General features: G+C 33.0%; 1 protein-coding gene across 7 annotated transcripts in view; it reads left to right on the forward strand.

Moving 5' to 3' along the window:
* Positions 1–17,384, forward strand: part of LOC111150610 (sodium channel protein type 2 subunit alpha) — an 83,082-nt gene that overhangs the window by 44,169 nt on the left and 21,529 nt on the right. For all 7 annotated transcript variants that reach the window (XM_022509291.1, XM_022513078.1, XM_022510844.1 and 4 more), the window contains exons 16-18: positions 1,958–2,437; positions 12,492–12,612; positions 17,101–17,255. In XM_022509291.1, the coding sequence (XP_022364999.1) occupies positions 1,958–2,437; positions 12,492–12,612; positions 17,101–17,255 (756 nt within the window). The remainder of the gene's footprint in view (positions 1–1,957; positions 2,438–12,491; positions 12,613–17,100; positions 17,256–17,384) is intronic.

Genomic DNA, 17,384 nt, shown 5'->3' on the forward strand with positions numbered 1-17,384 from the left:
ATAAATGATTAAAGAGAAATAGTCTGTAAAATAATCATTCCCATCTACATGCATACATTGAAACTCTGTATTTTAAGGAGAAAATTAAAGACTCTCCTTTCTTTTTTGACTATCAGCTAAAAATGTTCCCCCTTTCATGAGATCCTGGATATATTTCAGAGTAGCTAAAGTAGTAATAATGTGTCATTTTTACCACCAGTAAGGAAATGTGTTCATATTACATTTGATTAAACAAGATGGAATGAACTTCACTCAATGCCTCCTATAATTTTTCTTTTTCATACTCACTGAAGAGAGGAAGGTCCCCCCCAAAGGCAAGCTGACATAACCCGTTTGAACTCACATAAACTTCTTATGGTGCTCCACCACAAGAAGTGTCAGTGATCATTGCCATGACTGGTCCACAGACAAGACAGAGGCGGGGCCAAAGACTGGCACACACTCATTCTAGCAAGAAAGGGCAGCAGGCCATACAGCTAGATCAGTAAACGACACAGTTACAAATAGAGTACTTGCCTCCATGCTTTGAAGAGGAAATATAAGTTGGATCTCACTCTGGAGGGTTGATTGATACATATCAAGAAAAATTTCTTAATAGACAAAGATAGTTCATTAATAAACCTTCAGAAATAAAATCTAGGAAATAATGCCACCAAAATTCATTTTCACTATGGATAAACACCAAAATGTAGCATTTAACTTTTTTCTTTCATCTATTTTTCATCCGAATAACAAATTCAAAGGCAAATAACAATAAAATATAATTTTATTGGTGAAGGAGTAGGCCTTCATATGAATACCAGCAACCATGGTATAGTAATTGAGAAATGTCAAAATAGACTTACAGATTATGTGAATTCCTTAGTGGATCTTACACATTTTTACATTTCCTATTACCATTGGTAGACTAACTTGTAACTGGTTAAACAAAGGAGCTATAGGCCTTATTAGCTTATTGGAAAGATAGGAATGTAGCAAGAATGCAGCATCCTTCTCATTGGAGTTTTACTTAAAGTTTTTTCTAGGATTCTTCTTTATTATTTTTACATTTTGTCTTTGGTTTACTTTACTACTAAATCCTTCTATTATTCTATATACTTCAATAATCACAAACTCATAAAATTATCAATCAAATCCTGAAAAAAATTATACAGCTTGATCTTGTACCCATATGAGTACCTGATTCATTAGTAAATTATGTCTTTTGAGTACATATGGAGTGGGTTTATAGTCACTAATCTTTTCACTCACTCCTACCAGTGGGGCCTATTTTTGAAGACTCAAGTTACAGACTAATTAGTGATTTTTGTCCATGGCAATATCTTGATTCCACAATCTTTTAAGTCAATATTAACATGATGGTTATTGTATAAAAACCATTTTTATAGTATGTCCAGCTATTGTATAGATCTAATGGCCATGATTTTCTGAACCAAAAACTGTGACTTTTGATCTAGCAATAGGCATATTTTTTCCTAATTTGGTAAGTTATCTAGTGCAAAAATTGGTACAAATACATGAAAACAAAATCATGTTTAAATGTATTAGAATTATCATTTTAGGAATAAAGTTATGATAAATTATCAGTGTCCTGGAAAATCCAGTTTACATGGGAAAATACTTAGCATCCCAAATAAAACTTTTTTTTCTTTGTTCACTGTTACAGTTAACTAGATAACTAAGATTTCTCTTTTGGAACTGAACTTAATTTAGAAGTTTCACATAATAATGGTTTCGGTAATTTTGTAATGACTAAAAATGAAATACTCTTAATAGTATCACTTGATATTGGACAGGTATTTATTTCATTCACCTTTTTTCCAGGATAGTTTATCACAAACTAAAAGAAATACCTATTAGTAAAAAATGTGGTGTAAGAGCAATTTTGGAAAACTTATACTTAAGAGCAACTGAAACAATACAATGTTTTCATCACCTATTTTCCTATCATGCTTAGGTTCTGAACCTCTTCCTGGCCTTGCTCTTGAGTTCGTTCAGTTCTGACAACCTTGCTGCCACGGATGATGATAATGAAATGAACAATCTTCAGATTGCTGTGGGAAGGATGCAGAAAGGAATTGATTATGTTAAAAGAAAACTACGTGAATTTATTCAGAAAGCCTTTGTAAGAAAGCAGAAAGCCCTAGATGAAATTAAACCACTCGAAGATCTAAATAACAAAAAAGACAGCTGTATTTCCAACCATACCACTATAGAAATAGGCAAAGATCTCAATTATCTCAAAGATGGAAATGGAACAACCAGTGGCATAGGCAGCAGTGTGGAAAAATATGTTGTGGATGAAAGTGATTACATGTCATTCATAAACAACCCCAGCCTCACTGTGACTGTGCCGATTGCTGTCGGAGAGTCTGACTTCGAAAACTTAAATACTGAAGAGTTTAGCAGCGAGTCAGATATGGAGGAAAGCAAAGAGGTAGGAATTTTTAAGTAAGATATTTTGACATAATGTATGCTTTAAACCAGGAGTCCACTTTAAAGTTATGTTTTATCTCTATAAGAAAATAGGATATTGATACACTTTCTATGGCAAAATTGGTGATAGATAAATTGATGAAAGATTAAAATAAAACCAGATAAATGATATTCTGACTCATTTTTGAAAATATTTGCCATCTCGAATTATTGATAATATTAATATTCAGATTAATGTGAATTTCTCTAATTATTTGAAAATCATTTGAAATTTGTGAAAATGCTTCAGTTTGTTCACTTTCTTGTAATTCTCCCACAATGGTAGTTTTTTGTATGTACTAGATAAATACTTGGTGAGAAGGCAGTTCCAATTCTCACTTGGCTTTTATAAAATACTTCCTAAAATGTGATCTTACGTAGTTTGCATAGGAATTTTTATTCACAGAAAATGATTGGGATCTTGGCTTGATATTTACATATAGTTTCATGTTTCTGAAGTAAGTAATTTTTTTTAAGGAAATGAAGGTAGTAATGAATCATGCTGAAAATGTTTAACTCTGCTGAGCCTAGTGCATGCTGTCTACACAAACAAGAAGTCATGGTATGTTAGAGAATGTAAAATTCTGAGTTTATCAACTACAGTACCAGTCTTGGCAGTTTAAAGTAGTCTTTGATTTACTAGAAAAGTATGAGTACCAGAGTATGCTTTTAGTTTGTCTCTAGGTTAATAAGCACAGAGCGGGGATAAAGAGAAGAAAGAATTTAAGCCCTTAATGTTTAATTGTTTAACTTTACAAAAATGAAAACAGAATTCCCAGCGATTAAAGCTTGCATAAGCAAATAAAAATAAAAGCCAAAAACAAAGATTCATCTTTTCTTATCATTTGAGTTGATTGACAGGAAGAGAAAGTCCTCCAATACTATTTTCATTCTAAGAAAGATAGATGACTGGAGAGCTCGAGACAATGAAGGATAAAATTTAAGTAGTGTAACAGTCACAAAAATTGGACATTACTTAATAAAATTATGAACTAAAATATATTTCTATGAAGGAAACCTTAGCTGTTTGTCAGTATTCCCATGTTAATAACCTAAAATTACTGAAGAATATGTTATTTTTCATTCTTATTTTAAGATAAGTATTACTAATTCTGTGATTAAGTAGATGTTAAATGTGAAATCCAGAGAAAGTTTATTTATTTTTTAAGATTTTACTTATTTATTTGAAAGAGAGTGAGTGAGAGAGAACATGAGCAGGGGGAGAGGGAGAAGCAGACTCCCTGCTGAGCAGAGAGCCTGCCCATATGGGACCCTATCCCAGGACCCTGCACTCATGACCTGAGCCAAAGACAGTCGCTTAACCAACTGAGCCACTCAGGCACCCCAGAGAAAGTTTAAATAGAGGTACTAAAATTAACAGGTAAGTAACAAGGCCATAGTTACTAGTTTCACAAAATAAATGATGTGATTCCAGGGGAAAATTATAAAACGTTATAGCCTGAGGCAACGAATTGCTGTAACTAGTTGAACTCAAATCTTTACTAATAAGGCCATTATTTTTAAATTTAATAATATCTTAATATATGGTTAAACAGAATTTTGGATAAGCATAGTTTGTTGGGCTCTGCTGAAGGAGAGGATCGGTCCTAATTGTTCCTACTGTATATTACGAGAAATTGAAGCCAGCCTTTAGAAAAGAGAATTGGGTCATTAAATTTTACTATATATTCCCCTTCTCATTATCTGGACATTATACCAAATAGTAAATATTTCCTTTACCAAAAAGGAAGTCAATTTTCTTTTTTTTTTTCAATTTTTCTATTTATGTATGTTTAATTTTAGAGTATTTCATATAAACTAAGAAAAAATTATGAAGAATCAAATGTTAAGGCCCTCAGTTAGTTTAAACTTTTGACTTAGTTTGAGTATCTTTCGTGGTGTAGTTAACTTGACATCCAGTCTTTTTAATTTTCAAAAACTTTAAAGCCTTAGGCTTCTCCAAAACTGCATATATATTTACCTCACCTCAAAACATTATGTTTGACACAGGAGGAATGTCCAGTCAGGTGGGGCTTATAGTAGGAAAGTCCAGACTCTCTCTTTCTGTTACCATTAAGTTTTTTAATTGTTTTGTTTCAGTTAAGTACGACAAAATAATATATGTGAAGTCGTTACTTTGCAATTGGAGGCAGAGAACTGAGCTGCCTGTTGGAAATAGAATTATTTTATTGCTTTGGCTGTGGAATCCTTTCGATTCATTCCCACCATAGAGATTGTTACCTGGTTGTTAAAATTTATTATTTGCAGAAATTTTCAAGTATGTCTTTATATCAAACTTCCTAAATATAAACTCATAAACCAATAAGAGATTAGGGCACTAGTCTAGAAAAAGAAATGTGCAGGTTTTAATCATCCTGTATCTTACCTAGTACTCTATACTAGAAAACAAAAGAGATTTGAGAGAATTATCCAAGAATTCAAAATATTCCTACCTGAAATATCAGTTTATAGTGTTCTGTCTTCTAGTTATTTTTGTCTGTTCATTTATTTAACTGGTGGGATGGGGTTGTGCTGTAAAATATCACATGTAGAATAGTAAGAAATAGTATAAAGCTTATTTATATTCTTTTCTAATTTTTTTTTAATTAAAGAAAAAATAGGGCACTTAAAACATTTTAGAATGCCTAAAATTTCCTTTTTATAGAACAGACTAATCAGGTGGACTCGGAGGTTGTTTGGGTGTTTGAACTGAATCCTCTATGTCTTTGACAAAGTTGTGTGATTCTTTGATACTTCCTGTAAGTTCTCTAGAGTTTATCATGTTGCACTCATGTATGCTTTAACATTATTTGACTATATTTAATGTAATTCCTTTCATAGTTTGTGATTTTGAATGATTGATTTCTCTTTTAGAGTTTTAATGTTGAAGCCATGCTTAAATGATTTTTTTCAAAGTGAAATTTACTAGTACAATATGGTAACCTTCACCGCTTACCGTTCTTACTTCTCACAGGAGTAAAATCAAGCTGGAGCCATCAAGAGTGCAGCTCTGGTGTTTTTTAACCAGCCAGAGGCTCGGGCCACCACTTTTACCCAGGTTACCCAAGCAAGTGGTACATATATAAATATAATCAGTTTCTAAATGAATTTTGACTGGCCTGCATGCTACTCAGCTACATTCCTTGCCCATCCATTGGCAGTAAAATAAAAATATGCACAGCTGCTCTTATGCTGAGTCATATAAAGCATGGTCAGGCAAGTCTGGCAACCCTAACTTTTTAAAACAATGATTTAGTCGCTAATCTTCTTACATAGATTTTTAATAGAAATTATATTCACTGAAAAATAAAAGTGCATGCCTTTATGGATTATTTAATTTCCATTTAATGCTACAGAGATTTGAACATGCTAAGGGCTTAGAGGAGAAATGTAGGTGCTCTTTAAAAACTTGCAGAAAAGCTTTCTCTGCCCCGTTTTTTTGTTTTGTTTTGTTTTTCTTTTTCTTTTTTAATATAGCCCCAATGGGTGTACTTTGTTGGTAATTTTTGTTCAGTGTCATATTAAGTTTTTCTGAAGGGCAATATGCAAACCAAAGCAATTCCTTATTCATGTGCAAACTGCCTAAAGGGTATTTTAATGTGGTAATAATGTAAATGAATTGGAATGTTTACATTTTGGCTGCTAGCAGCATAGGTACAATTTTTGTCTGCTTCATTACAGAGAAAATGGCATTGCTTTTTTTCAGCAATTGACCAAAAGTATTTTACATTTAGAATATGATTCTCTTGGAAATTCTGTTGATATTTACCCCTAAAACTCCTAAGACTGAAAGAAAAGGGAAAAAATGCCTTTTGTACACCAAAAAAATAAGATTATGGTCTTTTAGGTAGTATGTTCATTCTGAAAATAGATCTGGAATCCACCTTCTTTTCTCAGTTGTTCCTCTGTCCTTTGTTTTTCCTCGTTTCATCCAGACCTGCTGGGAAATTTCTACCGAAGAACGTTATGTAAATATATTGTGCACTACAGACTCCTATATAGACAGAGAATCCTTGTGTGCTCCTTTAGTGTTTTTAAATGAAAGGACCTCCCTTGTCATGACCATGGCAATGAGGGTAACACAGTTTGGAGTCCATTTGCTGGACCTTTGCATTTCCTAATGTTGAAATCATAGTTTTGTACTCAAATATGTTAACCAAATTACTCAATGCGATTTAATTATTTTCTTAAGAAATGTTAATTAAAACAGGAGAAACTGAGTTTAGGGCATTCAAGAAATCTTTGAACTACTTTTAGAATAATTCTGAAAGCCAAAAACTGTTCTAAAGTTAAAAGTTTATTTTAAAAATAGATATGGCTTATTGTAAGCCCAGACTAATTATGACAAAAGGTCTAGAGACAGGCATATGAAGAATATAGTCGTTGAATATCTGAATATATGATTATTTGGGTATATGTTATGTTTGAGGAATCACCAGTATACCCAAATGAGAGTTCCAGAATAAAACTAGTTAAAAAAAAAAAAAAAGGAAATATTAAATACTTTTCTCTTAGGTGCAGTTTCCTCTTCTGCCATTAAAACTATAGAACAACCCTAATATAAGCATATTTGGCTCTCTGGAAAGGAGCAATAATTATGTCATTTTCATAGTATTCTTTTATACTTTGGGACAAAATATTCAGTCTCTGGCACTCTAAGGCTTCTGAATGATGATGCCTTGTATATTGGAAGAATGACATCTAATGAGACCTAAGATATATAATTATTCACAATGAAACACAGATATACATATACAGAGGGACTAGAGAGAAATTTTTTTTTCCTAGAATGTATTAATTCTTCAGAAAAGTGTGGGATTTGACTCCTTAAGATAATAGCTTTTTTCCCCCAGTTTCTTGGAAAAAGGGAAGGTTCGTTTCCTTGTTTTCTGAGTATCCCATATTCCAAGTTTTGTATATACAGGTATACCAAGAAAGTGATTATCAGATGTATTATCTACCAGTTTATTTAGGAGATTTAGTTGGAGTACATATTGTGAAACACAAACTAAGCCCAAACTGGTTTAAATTGACCTCATTTATTCTTAACTCTTACATTATTACAGTTTTCGATTTCCTTGAATATGTCTCTTATCCTCCCTCAGGAAACATTGTCTGTATATAAAAGTGTATACTAAATTCCAACACAAGTGGTAGGGGAGGGAAAAAGATGTGAGCGAATGTTTTTTTGAGAAGGATTCAATAAGAACCCATTATGATTTTATCCTGGGAAATGTTTAGTCCTCAAGGGACAGTTTTCCAGTATCATAGTGATTAAGGAAGAAAAAGACTCTTAATATCCTTCATGTAGGAACAAAATGAACTAAACATGTGTCTTTGGGGCACTATCTATCTGCTGAGGGGTAGACCAACATGATATAAGGGTTACTGCTGCTGGACCAAGAAGGATACTTCAAATACAATGTATGGTTTGAAAATTGTGTAATGTATCCATTATAAAGACAGAAATGGTTTCTGGGTAATGTAGTATAATGATAATGATACTTTTTGTCACATATTTGGTTTTGCCATCTTCCTCATCAAGATCGTAACACCAACAATCCCTTTCTGGTATTAATGTGCCACTTTGCTCTTAGTTTATCCCAAAGCAAGCAAGATTATAACTTTCATTGTTCTAGTGTTAAGATTTTTCATGGAAAATAACCCAGAGCTCCTCAAATATAAATCTGAAATAGGATCCATGTGGAACAAAGGACTGCCATTCTTGTGGGTCAAACTCTTCAGATACGAACTATTTGATTTATTTTATATTTGAAGTTTTCGTTCTTTAAACCCAATTCCTTTATTGAATCAGAGTAAAATACATCTCTTTTCTAAATTATATGCAATCTTTATAATATTATGTACAATCTTATAAATAATTATATTTCCTTAAAAATGTATTTCAATTTTTAATGAGAAACAAATGTGCCTATGAAAAAAAATGGCCAAGTTATGTTTTCTCTCATTTTTTCTGCTGTGATTGTTTTAAAAAATATTTTTACTTTCTGAAAGAAAGACTATAGTTTGGCATGTTGATGTTTAATCATAATATATGAATAATAGGAAAAGTAAAAAAGATAGAATGTTTAAAAATACAAAATGAAATATTATGTGCCTTAATATTTATTTATTAGATCATTTAGCAAAATACAATTCTGTCTGGCTTAACTCCTTTAATAATCCCGCAGATTTTCAATAGGTAGAGCCCTGTAGTATGAGATTTTCATTAAAACAAATGTTCAAGTAATATTTCCACCTGAAAGTAAATTATTGCCAATGCTATTCATAGCAAGTAGCAATTGGCTATTCCTGTTTGATCTTTTTACTATCCTGATATTAGAATACATCATATTTTATTAAAATTTAACTAGGCAAGAGCACTCTAACAATATCATGTAGTTCATTTATTTCCTAATAAATAAGCACAAAAAATAAAAAGGGAACCTAAACATCTAACTTTTACCAAAGGGAAATATAAAACTTGCCAAATGTAGAACTTAAAAGTATAAAACTGGTTCTATTTCTAGGCAATTCATATTTTGGTCTCTTACTCATGTGGCATTTTACAGTGGATGTTGCCTAGTTTGTAGCATTTGCAAGCAACTTTTATTTGAAAATTCTTCAAGTACCTGAGTTCTAAAAGTTCCGTATAATGATGTATATTTGACAGTTCTATTTGGTGAATTTGTACCATAGTTAGGATTTATTATAATTATGACCATATCTGAAGCTGGAGTTTTATAGTCTTAATTTTATTCCTTTGATTTTTATGGATTCTTTACACATTTTAACTTTTAGTCAACATATTTTATATTATGATATTTGCTTAAGAAAGTCACTGGATTGATGTTATCAAGATTTTATAAATCAGTTTCTTGCCTACCTTTCAGTATTATTGTTCAAAATTTTTGTTCATTTAATATTCCAATGAATATTTAGTTCTATTCTACATTAATACATATAAGAATATGAATATAAATTGAACTAATACTAAGTTCATTGTTACAAAACATAGGAATCCATAATATCACGAGCACTATCTTGAACCTATAACATTTAACCACACATCACATCTACTAAATATTTTATACTGATAGAGATTGGTTTTACTTGAATCATGAGAAATTTTTCTAGGAAATTCTGGTAAAATAGAAGATCTAGAGTCCAGCTACTGACTCATTAAAACTTATGACAAGATATTTAAAGCCACATTTCCTTCTCTAAATAGATACCAGATTGGTTGCTGTTCCATATCAGAGGGAAGATGGAGAAGGAGAAGATTGCCTCTCCTTAAAAAGATTGCATTTGCCAGTGGGATTGCAGATGTACCTATAAAGAGTGAAAAGAAAGAATACACTGTCAGAATGATTCGGTATAAGTTTATGAACTCCAGAGTTCAACTGCAGTTTTCTTTGTAGACTCGTATTAGGTCTGAATAATTGAGAGCTTGATGTTCAGGCAGCACTCCTTATTCTAAAAGTTATTTGGCCATTATTTATACAATTCAGAATCTTAAAGGATTGGTATTATTCTGCACCTAAGGATTTGTGTTATTCTGCACCTTAAATGTAAAAGCATTCGATAGGAGGTGTCGGAAGTAGTTACTGGAAGAATAAAAAACTCCATGCACAGGTCATTTATTCATTTATTCAACAAATGCCTATTAAACACAAACATTGGTGATAGGTACTAGGGACACAGAGATGGCAAAAGTAGTATCTTTGTTTCAGAAGATTAAGTCTTGTGCTATATGTCTTCTAGAGACCCAACAGTTTCATGTTGCTCTTATAAAAAAGTAGTAACCTGACCTTTAAATACACAAATACTTGGCTTCAGTAAAAAGACATTACTTCTATATTAGTATTAAGGAGCTGCACTAAATGAAAGGTGTGATAGTTAACATTACTGGGATCCTCTGGATCATTTCAAACCAAGATTCACTGGAATTTGTTATCTGATGACTTCTCCCAGTCACTGTCAAGAGCTACCCTTCATTTTGTTATAGTCTATTATTCATTCATTCATTTTTTAAACAATATTTATTGAGTACCTGTGACCTACCCAGCACTAACGTTGGCTGGAATACAGTCCTTCACGAATGCCAGCCTGAGCATATGGAGTACTCAGAATACGGATCCTCATTTTTACCTTGGGTTCACCCCCAAGCTTTCCCTCAATCTATATTTACAGTGTTATCCTTTTTTTCTTAAAAGGAACATTTTCCATTGCTTTTTGTGGGCTGTTTGCAGTTAGATTAGGTATGACAAAGCTTCAATTCTTCTGATTACCATGTTTCAACAACCTGCAAGTGAAAAAATCAGTATCATCAGCTCCCTAATATATAACAATTTCATGTGGGTCAGATGGATTGGAATGAGAGGATAATTTGGTCATATCTTAGTCAATTACATGTATGTAAACACAGCTATATTATCAAAGAGTCTAACCAAAAGACAAAGGATAGAAAATTAGAAGTCTAAAAAATTAAAATATGTGAAATAAAGTGTCCCATTTTGACATTTCATCTTAAAACAAAATATATTCAAATTATAAGGACAGAGATATCATGATTATCTACCTAGTATTGTAAATACACCTGGTGAGCAGGAGAAGAATTCAACAAACTTCAAGCATTTTATAATATATAATCCTTGATTTAACTGTTTCAGCCAAATTAAAGAAAATGCCCTGAAACTGGCTCTATGAAGAGAGGCATATCTAATATTTATGCTTCTATCACTATATTTTTAAATTAAACAAGACAAAAGCATTTCAATTTCATCTTTATCATATATAAATAGTTTCACTTCATCAGCATCACTATGCCAAGAAAATATTTTAAATAAGGAAAATGATTTTCATAAAATAAAGGAACCATCTTTCCAGAGCAGATCCATATAACCCTTAGCTCAAATATGAGTAGAGTGTTTCTAGTACCAACTATAATATCCACTTTGTAGTAGTTGAACATACTTCAGTGTGCATTTTATCATGTGCTTACCTCATCCCCTTTATAAAGTAGCTCTTATCAGCTCAGCCATTTCCTAATGTTATGCACTAACGGTAATAACATTGTAACAGGTCCGAGAATGCTGTGGCCCAAACTACTCTGATTCCATGTGGCACTCATACCTGGCCCTGTGTCATTCCTGCAGCATTTTAAGACCAGGCTAATAAAGACTGGTATCCCTTCATTTAGCCTGTCCCTTTAACACCCTGACCTGGCTAAAGTTTGTTGTATGTCACGGTCTAAAACAACTTCTTTCTGTTATATTTTTCTTTTGGTGGTTTTGATGTAGCCTAAAGGAAACCAAAACAACTGCCAAAGAATCATTTCTCCCTGTATTAACAAGACAGGTAAGAGTGCCAGAGTAACAAGTAGTTTCCAAATGCACAATGAAACACAGGAGTGCATTGGCCAAAGAGAATGCAAAATACCAGCTCTTGCTATAAAGCTAACAATGTGCTGCTCTTTTCTGAATTAGAAAACTATAGAATACATTTAATAACAACTAGTGGTCTATGTTTTCATGTCAATGAAAAGTGGATAAATTTAGATTGTTGCTGTTTATGTGCATTGGATCAATCTTTTCTGCATTTGACATGAAAATACACTTGTGCAGCTTTCGTTGGTTGGGTCACAATTTTAGAATAAAGCAAACTGTACCATTCGCAAGCTAATTTACAAAAGCAAGATCACAGATGACTATATGACTCTGGCAGCTTTCATGAGCTCTCTTTAGGATTTTATTCCAGAATCTCTATACATGGGCTTAATAAAAAATTATTTAAGTTGTTAGTACCATATTTTTAAAGAAAAAAAATGCTGTGGCACTGCATCTAATCTTGTGACCCCCCACCTCTACTAAAGCGGACTGGCATTATGTTTAAGATATTCTTGAATTACAGATCAAGGAAATGCATACAGAAGACTTGAGGGCACGCCTTTTGAATTTTTATATTATAGATTAAAGAAAATATTTTAAAAGCTTTTCTGTGGAATTGATTTTCAGAAGCTAAATGCAACTAGTTCATCTGAAGGCAGCACAGTTGATATAGGAGCTCCTGCTGAGGGAGAGCAACCTGAGGTAGAACCCGAAGAATCCCTTGAACCTGAAGCCTGTTTCACAGAAGGTAAGTGGGAACAAGGCATATGAGCTCACCGGACCCCTCTTACCTGTCTCTTTCCCCACCATCTAATCGTATCTGTCTGTTTAGTGACTATTCATTTGTTTGGTTTTTGTTTTTTCTGTATTCAAACAAAGATAATTTTTTGAAAGATAAGATTTATGTTATCAGACATTCCTATTTTTGTGTGTACTGTTTAAGAAATGCCTCTAACTATATTGGTGTTTTGGTGGCCTTCTAGAATATCAAATCAGAGAAAATGCCAAATCAAACATATCTCTTCAGCTTTAAAAAAAAAAAAGAAAGAAAGAAAAAAAGAAAAAAATTAAGGTCAAAGAGGCAATTTATTGTTTACTGTTTTGTCAGTTTACGATGAGGAGTAAATGATAAGTGTACATTTAAAACTGTCCATGAGTAATGGTTACCTGTATCTATCTGTCAAGATTAATTTTTTTACTAGTTTTGAATCATAATAGATAATAGATAATGAAATGCCAAAATATACTATGAGTTTTATAATATGGAGCACCATGCCATTGGGCCAATAATACCAAGAAGATTTTCTGAAGAAAGCTAAAATTATGTAATTTGAGGTATGGATCAGTTATCTCTTGAACAATAATGCTATATGTCCAACAACCCGGAACTTCTTAGCATGTAGCAAAAAAAAAACAAACCCTTGTATTTGTGCTCACAAGTCCAAGGCCAGCTCGATGGTTTTGCTGATCTTGGAAAGGACTCTTCCAAGCCTAAGGTTTTGGATGGACTGTTGGACTGACTCAGCTGCAGTCCGCTTTCATCTCATCCTCCGCATAGTGGTCAGGCATATTCTTGGGGTGAAGGCACAGGAGCAAGAGAGGAAGCCTAACAGCCAAGCATCTGCTTCTGCCAGGTTTTCTCCTGACCTTTTCACCAAAGCAAAGTCACCCAGCCAGTCTGGACTGTGTGGGAATGCACCACTAATGATCAAAGAGGCAGGAAAATTTAGTGCAATATCACAAAATATGAAATTCTTCTAATTTCTTATATAAATCCCTGTTGTAGGTACAGGAACATTTCTCTAAAACCCTGGATATCACTTCTCATTTAACTCATTTAAAAAAAAATTCTTTAAGATTTTATTCATTTATTTGAGAAGGAGAGACAGAAAGAGGGCACAGAGGGAGAAGCAGATTCCCAGCTGAGCAGAGAGCCTGACATGGGGCTTGACCCCACGACTCTGAGATCATGACCTGAGTGAGCCATAGGCAGATACTTAACTGACTGAACCACACACATGCCCCAACTCATTCTTTTAGTTAACAGCTACTTAATAATGCTTATTATGTCTTGGTCTCAAATCAATACCATATAGCAATTGCTTAAAAGTTTTTTTTTTTTAAATAGTTACTGTCTGAGTGGCACAGTTGATTTAGTATCTGACTCTTAATTTTGGCTTAGGTCACAATCTCAGGGTTGTGAGATCAAGCTCTGTAACTCAGCGGGGAGTCTGCTTGGGATTCTGTTCCGAACTCCGTCTGCCCCTGCCCCTCTCTCTAACATGAATAAATAAATCCTAAAAAAAAAAAAAAAAAAAGAAAAGAAAAATAGTTACTGCCTCAAATTGTTACAGTAATACAATTTTATTACAACTAATTCTGAAAGTATTTCATTTGGGTTATCCAAGTTTACATTAAGAACACTAAAGCTGTTTTAATTTAAACTTTAAGCAAATTTTGGAATATTTAATTACGCAGATGGTAGAAATCACAATTGATGTCAGTGGATTTAAGGTTGTTACAGAAGATTATGTTACATATATTTATTGATCACTTTAATGCATTGGTGAAAATAAATACTTAAATATTAATTATCAATTTTTAAATAATTTCAGAGGAAGAACTGTTTATTCAGCATAAGTTATGAGGGAAGTCACTCTTTGCTATTTACTTCAAAAAGTCTGTGTACATTCCAGTGCAGTTACTTGATTATTAAAAAAAATGACTTTCCAAAACATTCACGTGGTATATCACAAAAATAATTTCTGTGGTATTAGTTTTTACTCTTTGTCAGACAACTAGCTTATTTTTAGGGTCACAATATGTTCATATGTACCACAATAATGAAATAATAAGTAATCATGCAATAATAATTATGGTACTATCGACATTTGTCTTTTGTAAAGTTTAAGAAAACACTTAAGTATGAAATATTTTAGAATATATTCTACATAGAATATAGAATAACTTAACATTATAGAAAATAATAATGGGGGCACCTGGGTGGCTCAGTGGGTTAAGCCGCTGCCTTCGGCTCAGGTCATGATCCCAGGTCCTGGGTTCGAGCCCCACATCGGGCTTTCTGCTCAGCAGGGAGCCTGCTTCCTCCTCTCTCTCTGCCTGCTTCTCTGCCTACTTGTGATTTCTCTCTGTCAAATAAATAAATAAAATCTTAAAAAAAAGTTAAAAAAAAAAGAAAATAATAATGAATAATACATAGATGCCCACCAATCAACTTCAACAATTTGAATACTTTTGTCATCTTCACTTCAGACTTCTTATTTATAAATAAAACAGATACAGATTAAGCCCATTTTGTTCCCCTTCCTTATCTTACTTTCTCCCTTTCCTCTCAGAAATAAACCAGTGTCTCAAATTTGGCATTCGTTATTCCCGCTAAAATTGGTCTTTTTCTGTTAAACTGTTTTTTCATCTCATATCCTCTATAGGGAAAAAACAAACAACTCCTAAATTTAGTTCCATTTAATTTACTACAGTGAATATTTTCAGGGCATATAAATCTTGATCTTTTAGGAAACAAAAATATGAAAAGTATCTTGCCTCAAAGAAACAACAAATATAATTCTACTTATTTCTTAGTTGAGAAGCTAATAACATTTTATGGCACATCATCAAATTTTCATGAAACAAAGGATATGATCTGGCTGACTGACATTATAAAGTAGTATTGATAAATATCTATGCAGTAAAATATTATGCTCTTTTCAAGATGAGGTTTCCATTTTTCTATTCATTGAACAAGGGCCCTCTTCATGGTTAAAGCCTTAACTCGTGACTCATCTCCCACACCCCAGCATCCCCCTATTCTGTGTGTCAGCTCAATGGTATCTTCTGATTTCTAACCACTGTTACCACTGTTACCCTTGTTTGAATCTCATGCACTCTTAACTCCTTTTTCCTCTTCTTTCTTCTATGCATCCAATGCCTTTTATAGGCAGAGATCATTCTAAGTCAGTATTCTTATCAGGTGAATCTTCACAATTCCCAAGTAAATCCTTCAGTGTTTTACTCATTGGGCAGTATATAAAATCTAAATTCTCCAGCTGACTCACTCAGTTCCTTTTTTCAGATTGGCTCCAAGTATTTTTTCTAGTCTCAACTCCTAGTTCTTTCATGCAATTTCTAGATCTATCATTAAGTTTTATTGATGTTATTGTTTCTCCATTCTTTTATAGCTCCTGTACTAGACCTGTTCTTACATATCCCTCAAAGTCTAAGCTGAAATTCATTTCTTCTATAAAGCTCAATATCAGAAATTAGTCTATACCAATCAACTCTCACAATACCTTATTTAATTTGTGATTTTTTTTTTTGCTATCTATAACTATAGAATTTGTGAGCAAAAGTCCCCTACCTAAAATGCACACTTAAAAAAAAAAAGATTTTATTTATTTATTTATTTGAGAGAGCCAGAGCATGGGTGGGGGTGGTAGTGGTAAGGGGCAGAAGGAGAGGGACAAGCAGACTCTCTCCTGAGCCAGGAGCTGACACAGGGCTCGAACCCAGGACCCTAGAATCATGATCTGAGCTGAAGGCAGACACTTAACAGACTGAGCCACTCAGGTGGCCCTAAAATGCACACTGTTTAAAGAGAAAGTCTATGTTTACACATTCTACTAGTCTGCTTTGTCCAGTACAATCCCTTGAACGTAGCAGATATTCAATAAATATTTGTTGACAAGCCTTTGATCTAGTAGTCCATAAATTACACAAAGATGTTTATACTATTGTTGCTGATAATAGCCAGAATTAAAACAACATATTCAATAATAGTGGAAAAATTCTACAGATTCTGGTTAAGTCTGGTAATCTTATTTAGAGAAGTGAAACATTTCACATTCTATTTACTTACAATAAAAGGGAAATGTGTATATTACACCATTAAATGAACTACTTAGAATTCAAATGTCCATATATGAATGGAATGATAAGGATAAGATGAAAATACCAACTTTTGTTGATTTTTTCTTTCTGTTTTTCTATATGTTTTTATCTGTAATATAATCCATTACAATAATCATATATACATAAAATATTTGTTGAATGAATGATTTAAAAACTGTACAGATGATTTCCATTTGTGTAAGTGGAAGCCATCTTAAAAAATATTTATTTACAATGTATTAGGTAATAACGTAGATGAGTCTTCCACCAATACAAATGTACATAATCAAAGAGTAACTATTTTTTCTTCATTTACTTTGACTTATTGTAGACTGTGTGCGGAAGTTCAAGTGTTGTCAGATAAGCATAGAAGAAGGCAAAGGGAAACTCTGGTGGAACTTGAGAAAAACTTGCTATAAGATAGTGGAGCACAACTGGTTTGAAACCTTCATCGTCTTCATGATTCTACTCAGCAGTGGGGCGCTGGTAGGTGACATGTGATCTGCTCCTTTTCCTTTACTGAAAATCTTCAGTTTCCCTCTCAGGGAACCTCTTGTTACATTTTTTTTTAAATATGGTGCTTGTGAAGTAAGAGACATTGTGTGATATTCTTAG

The sequence above is a fragment of the Enhydra lutris genome, unplaced genomic scaffold (genome assembly GCF_002288905.1).
Source record: "Enhydra lutris kenyoni isolate GAN:26980312 unplaced genomic scaffold, ASM228890v2 scaffoldscaffold1, whole genome shotgun sequence".
NCBI lineage: Eukaryota > Metazoa > Chordata > Mammalia > Carnivora > Mustelidae > Enhydra > Enhydra lutris.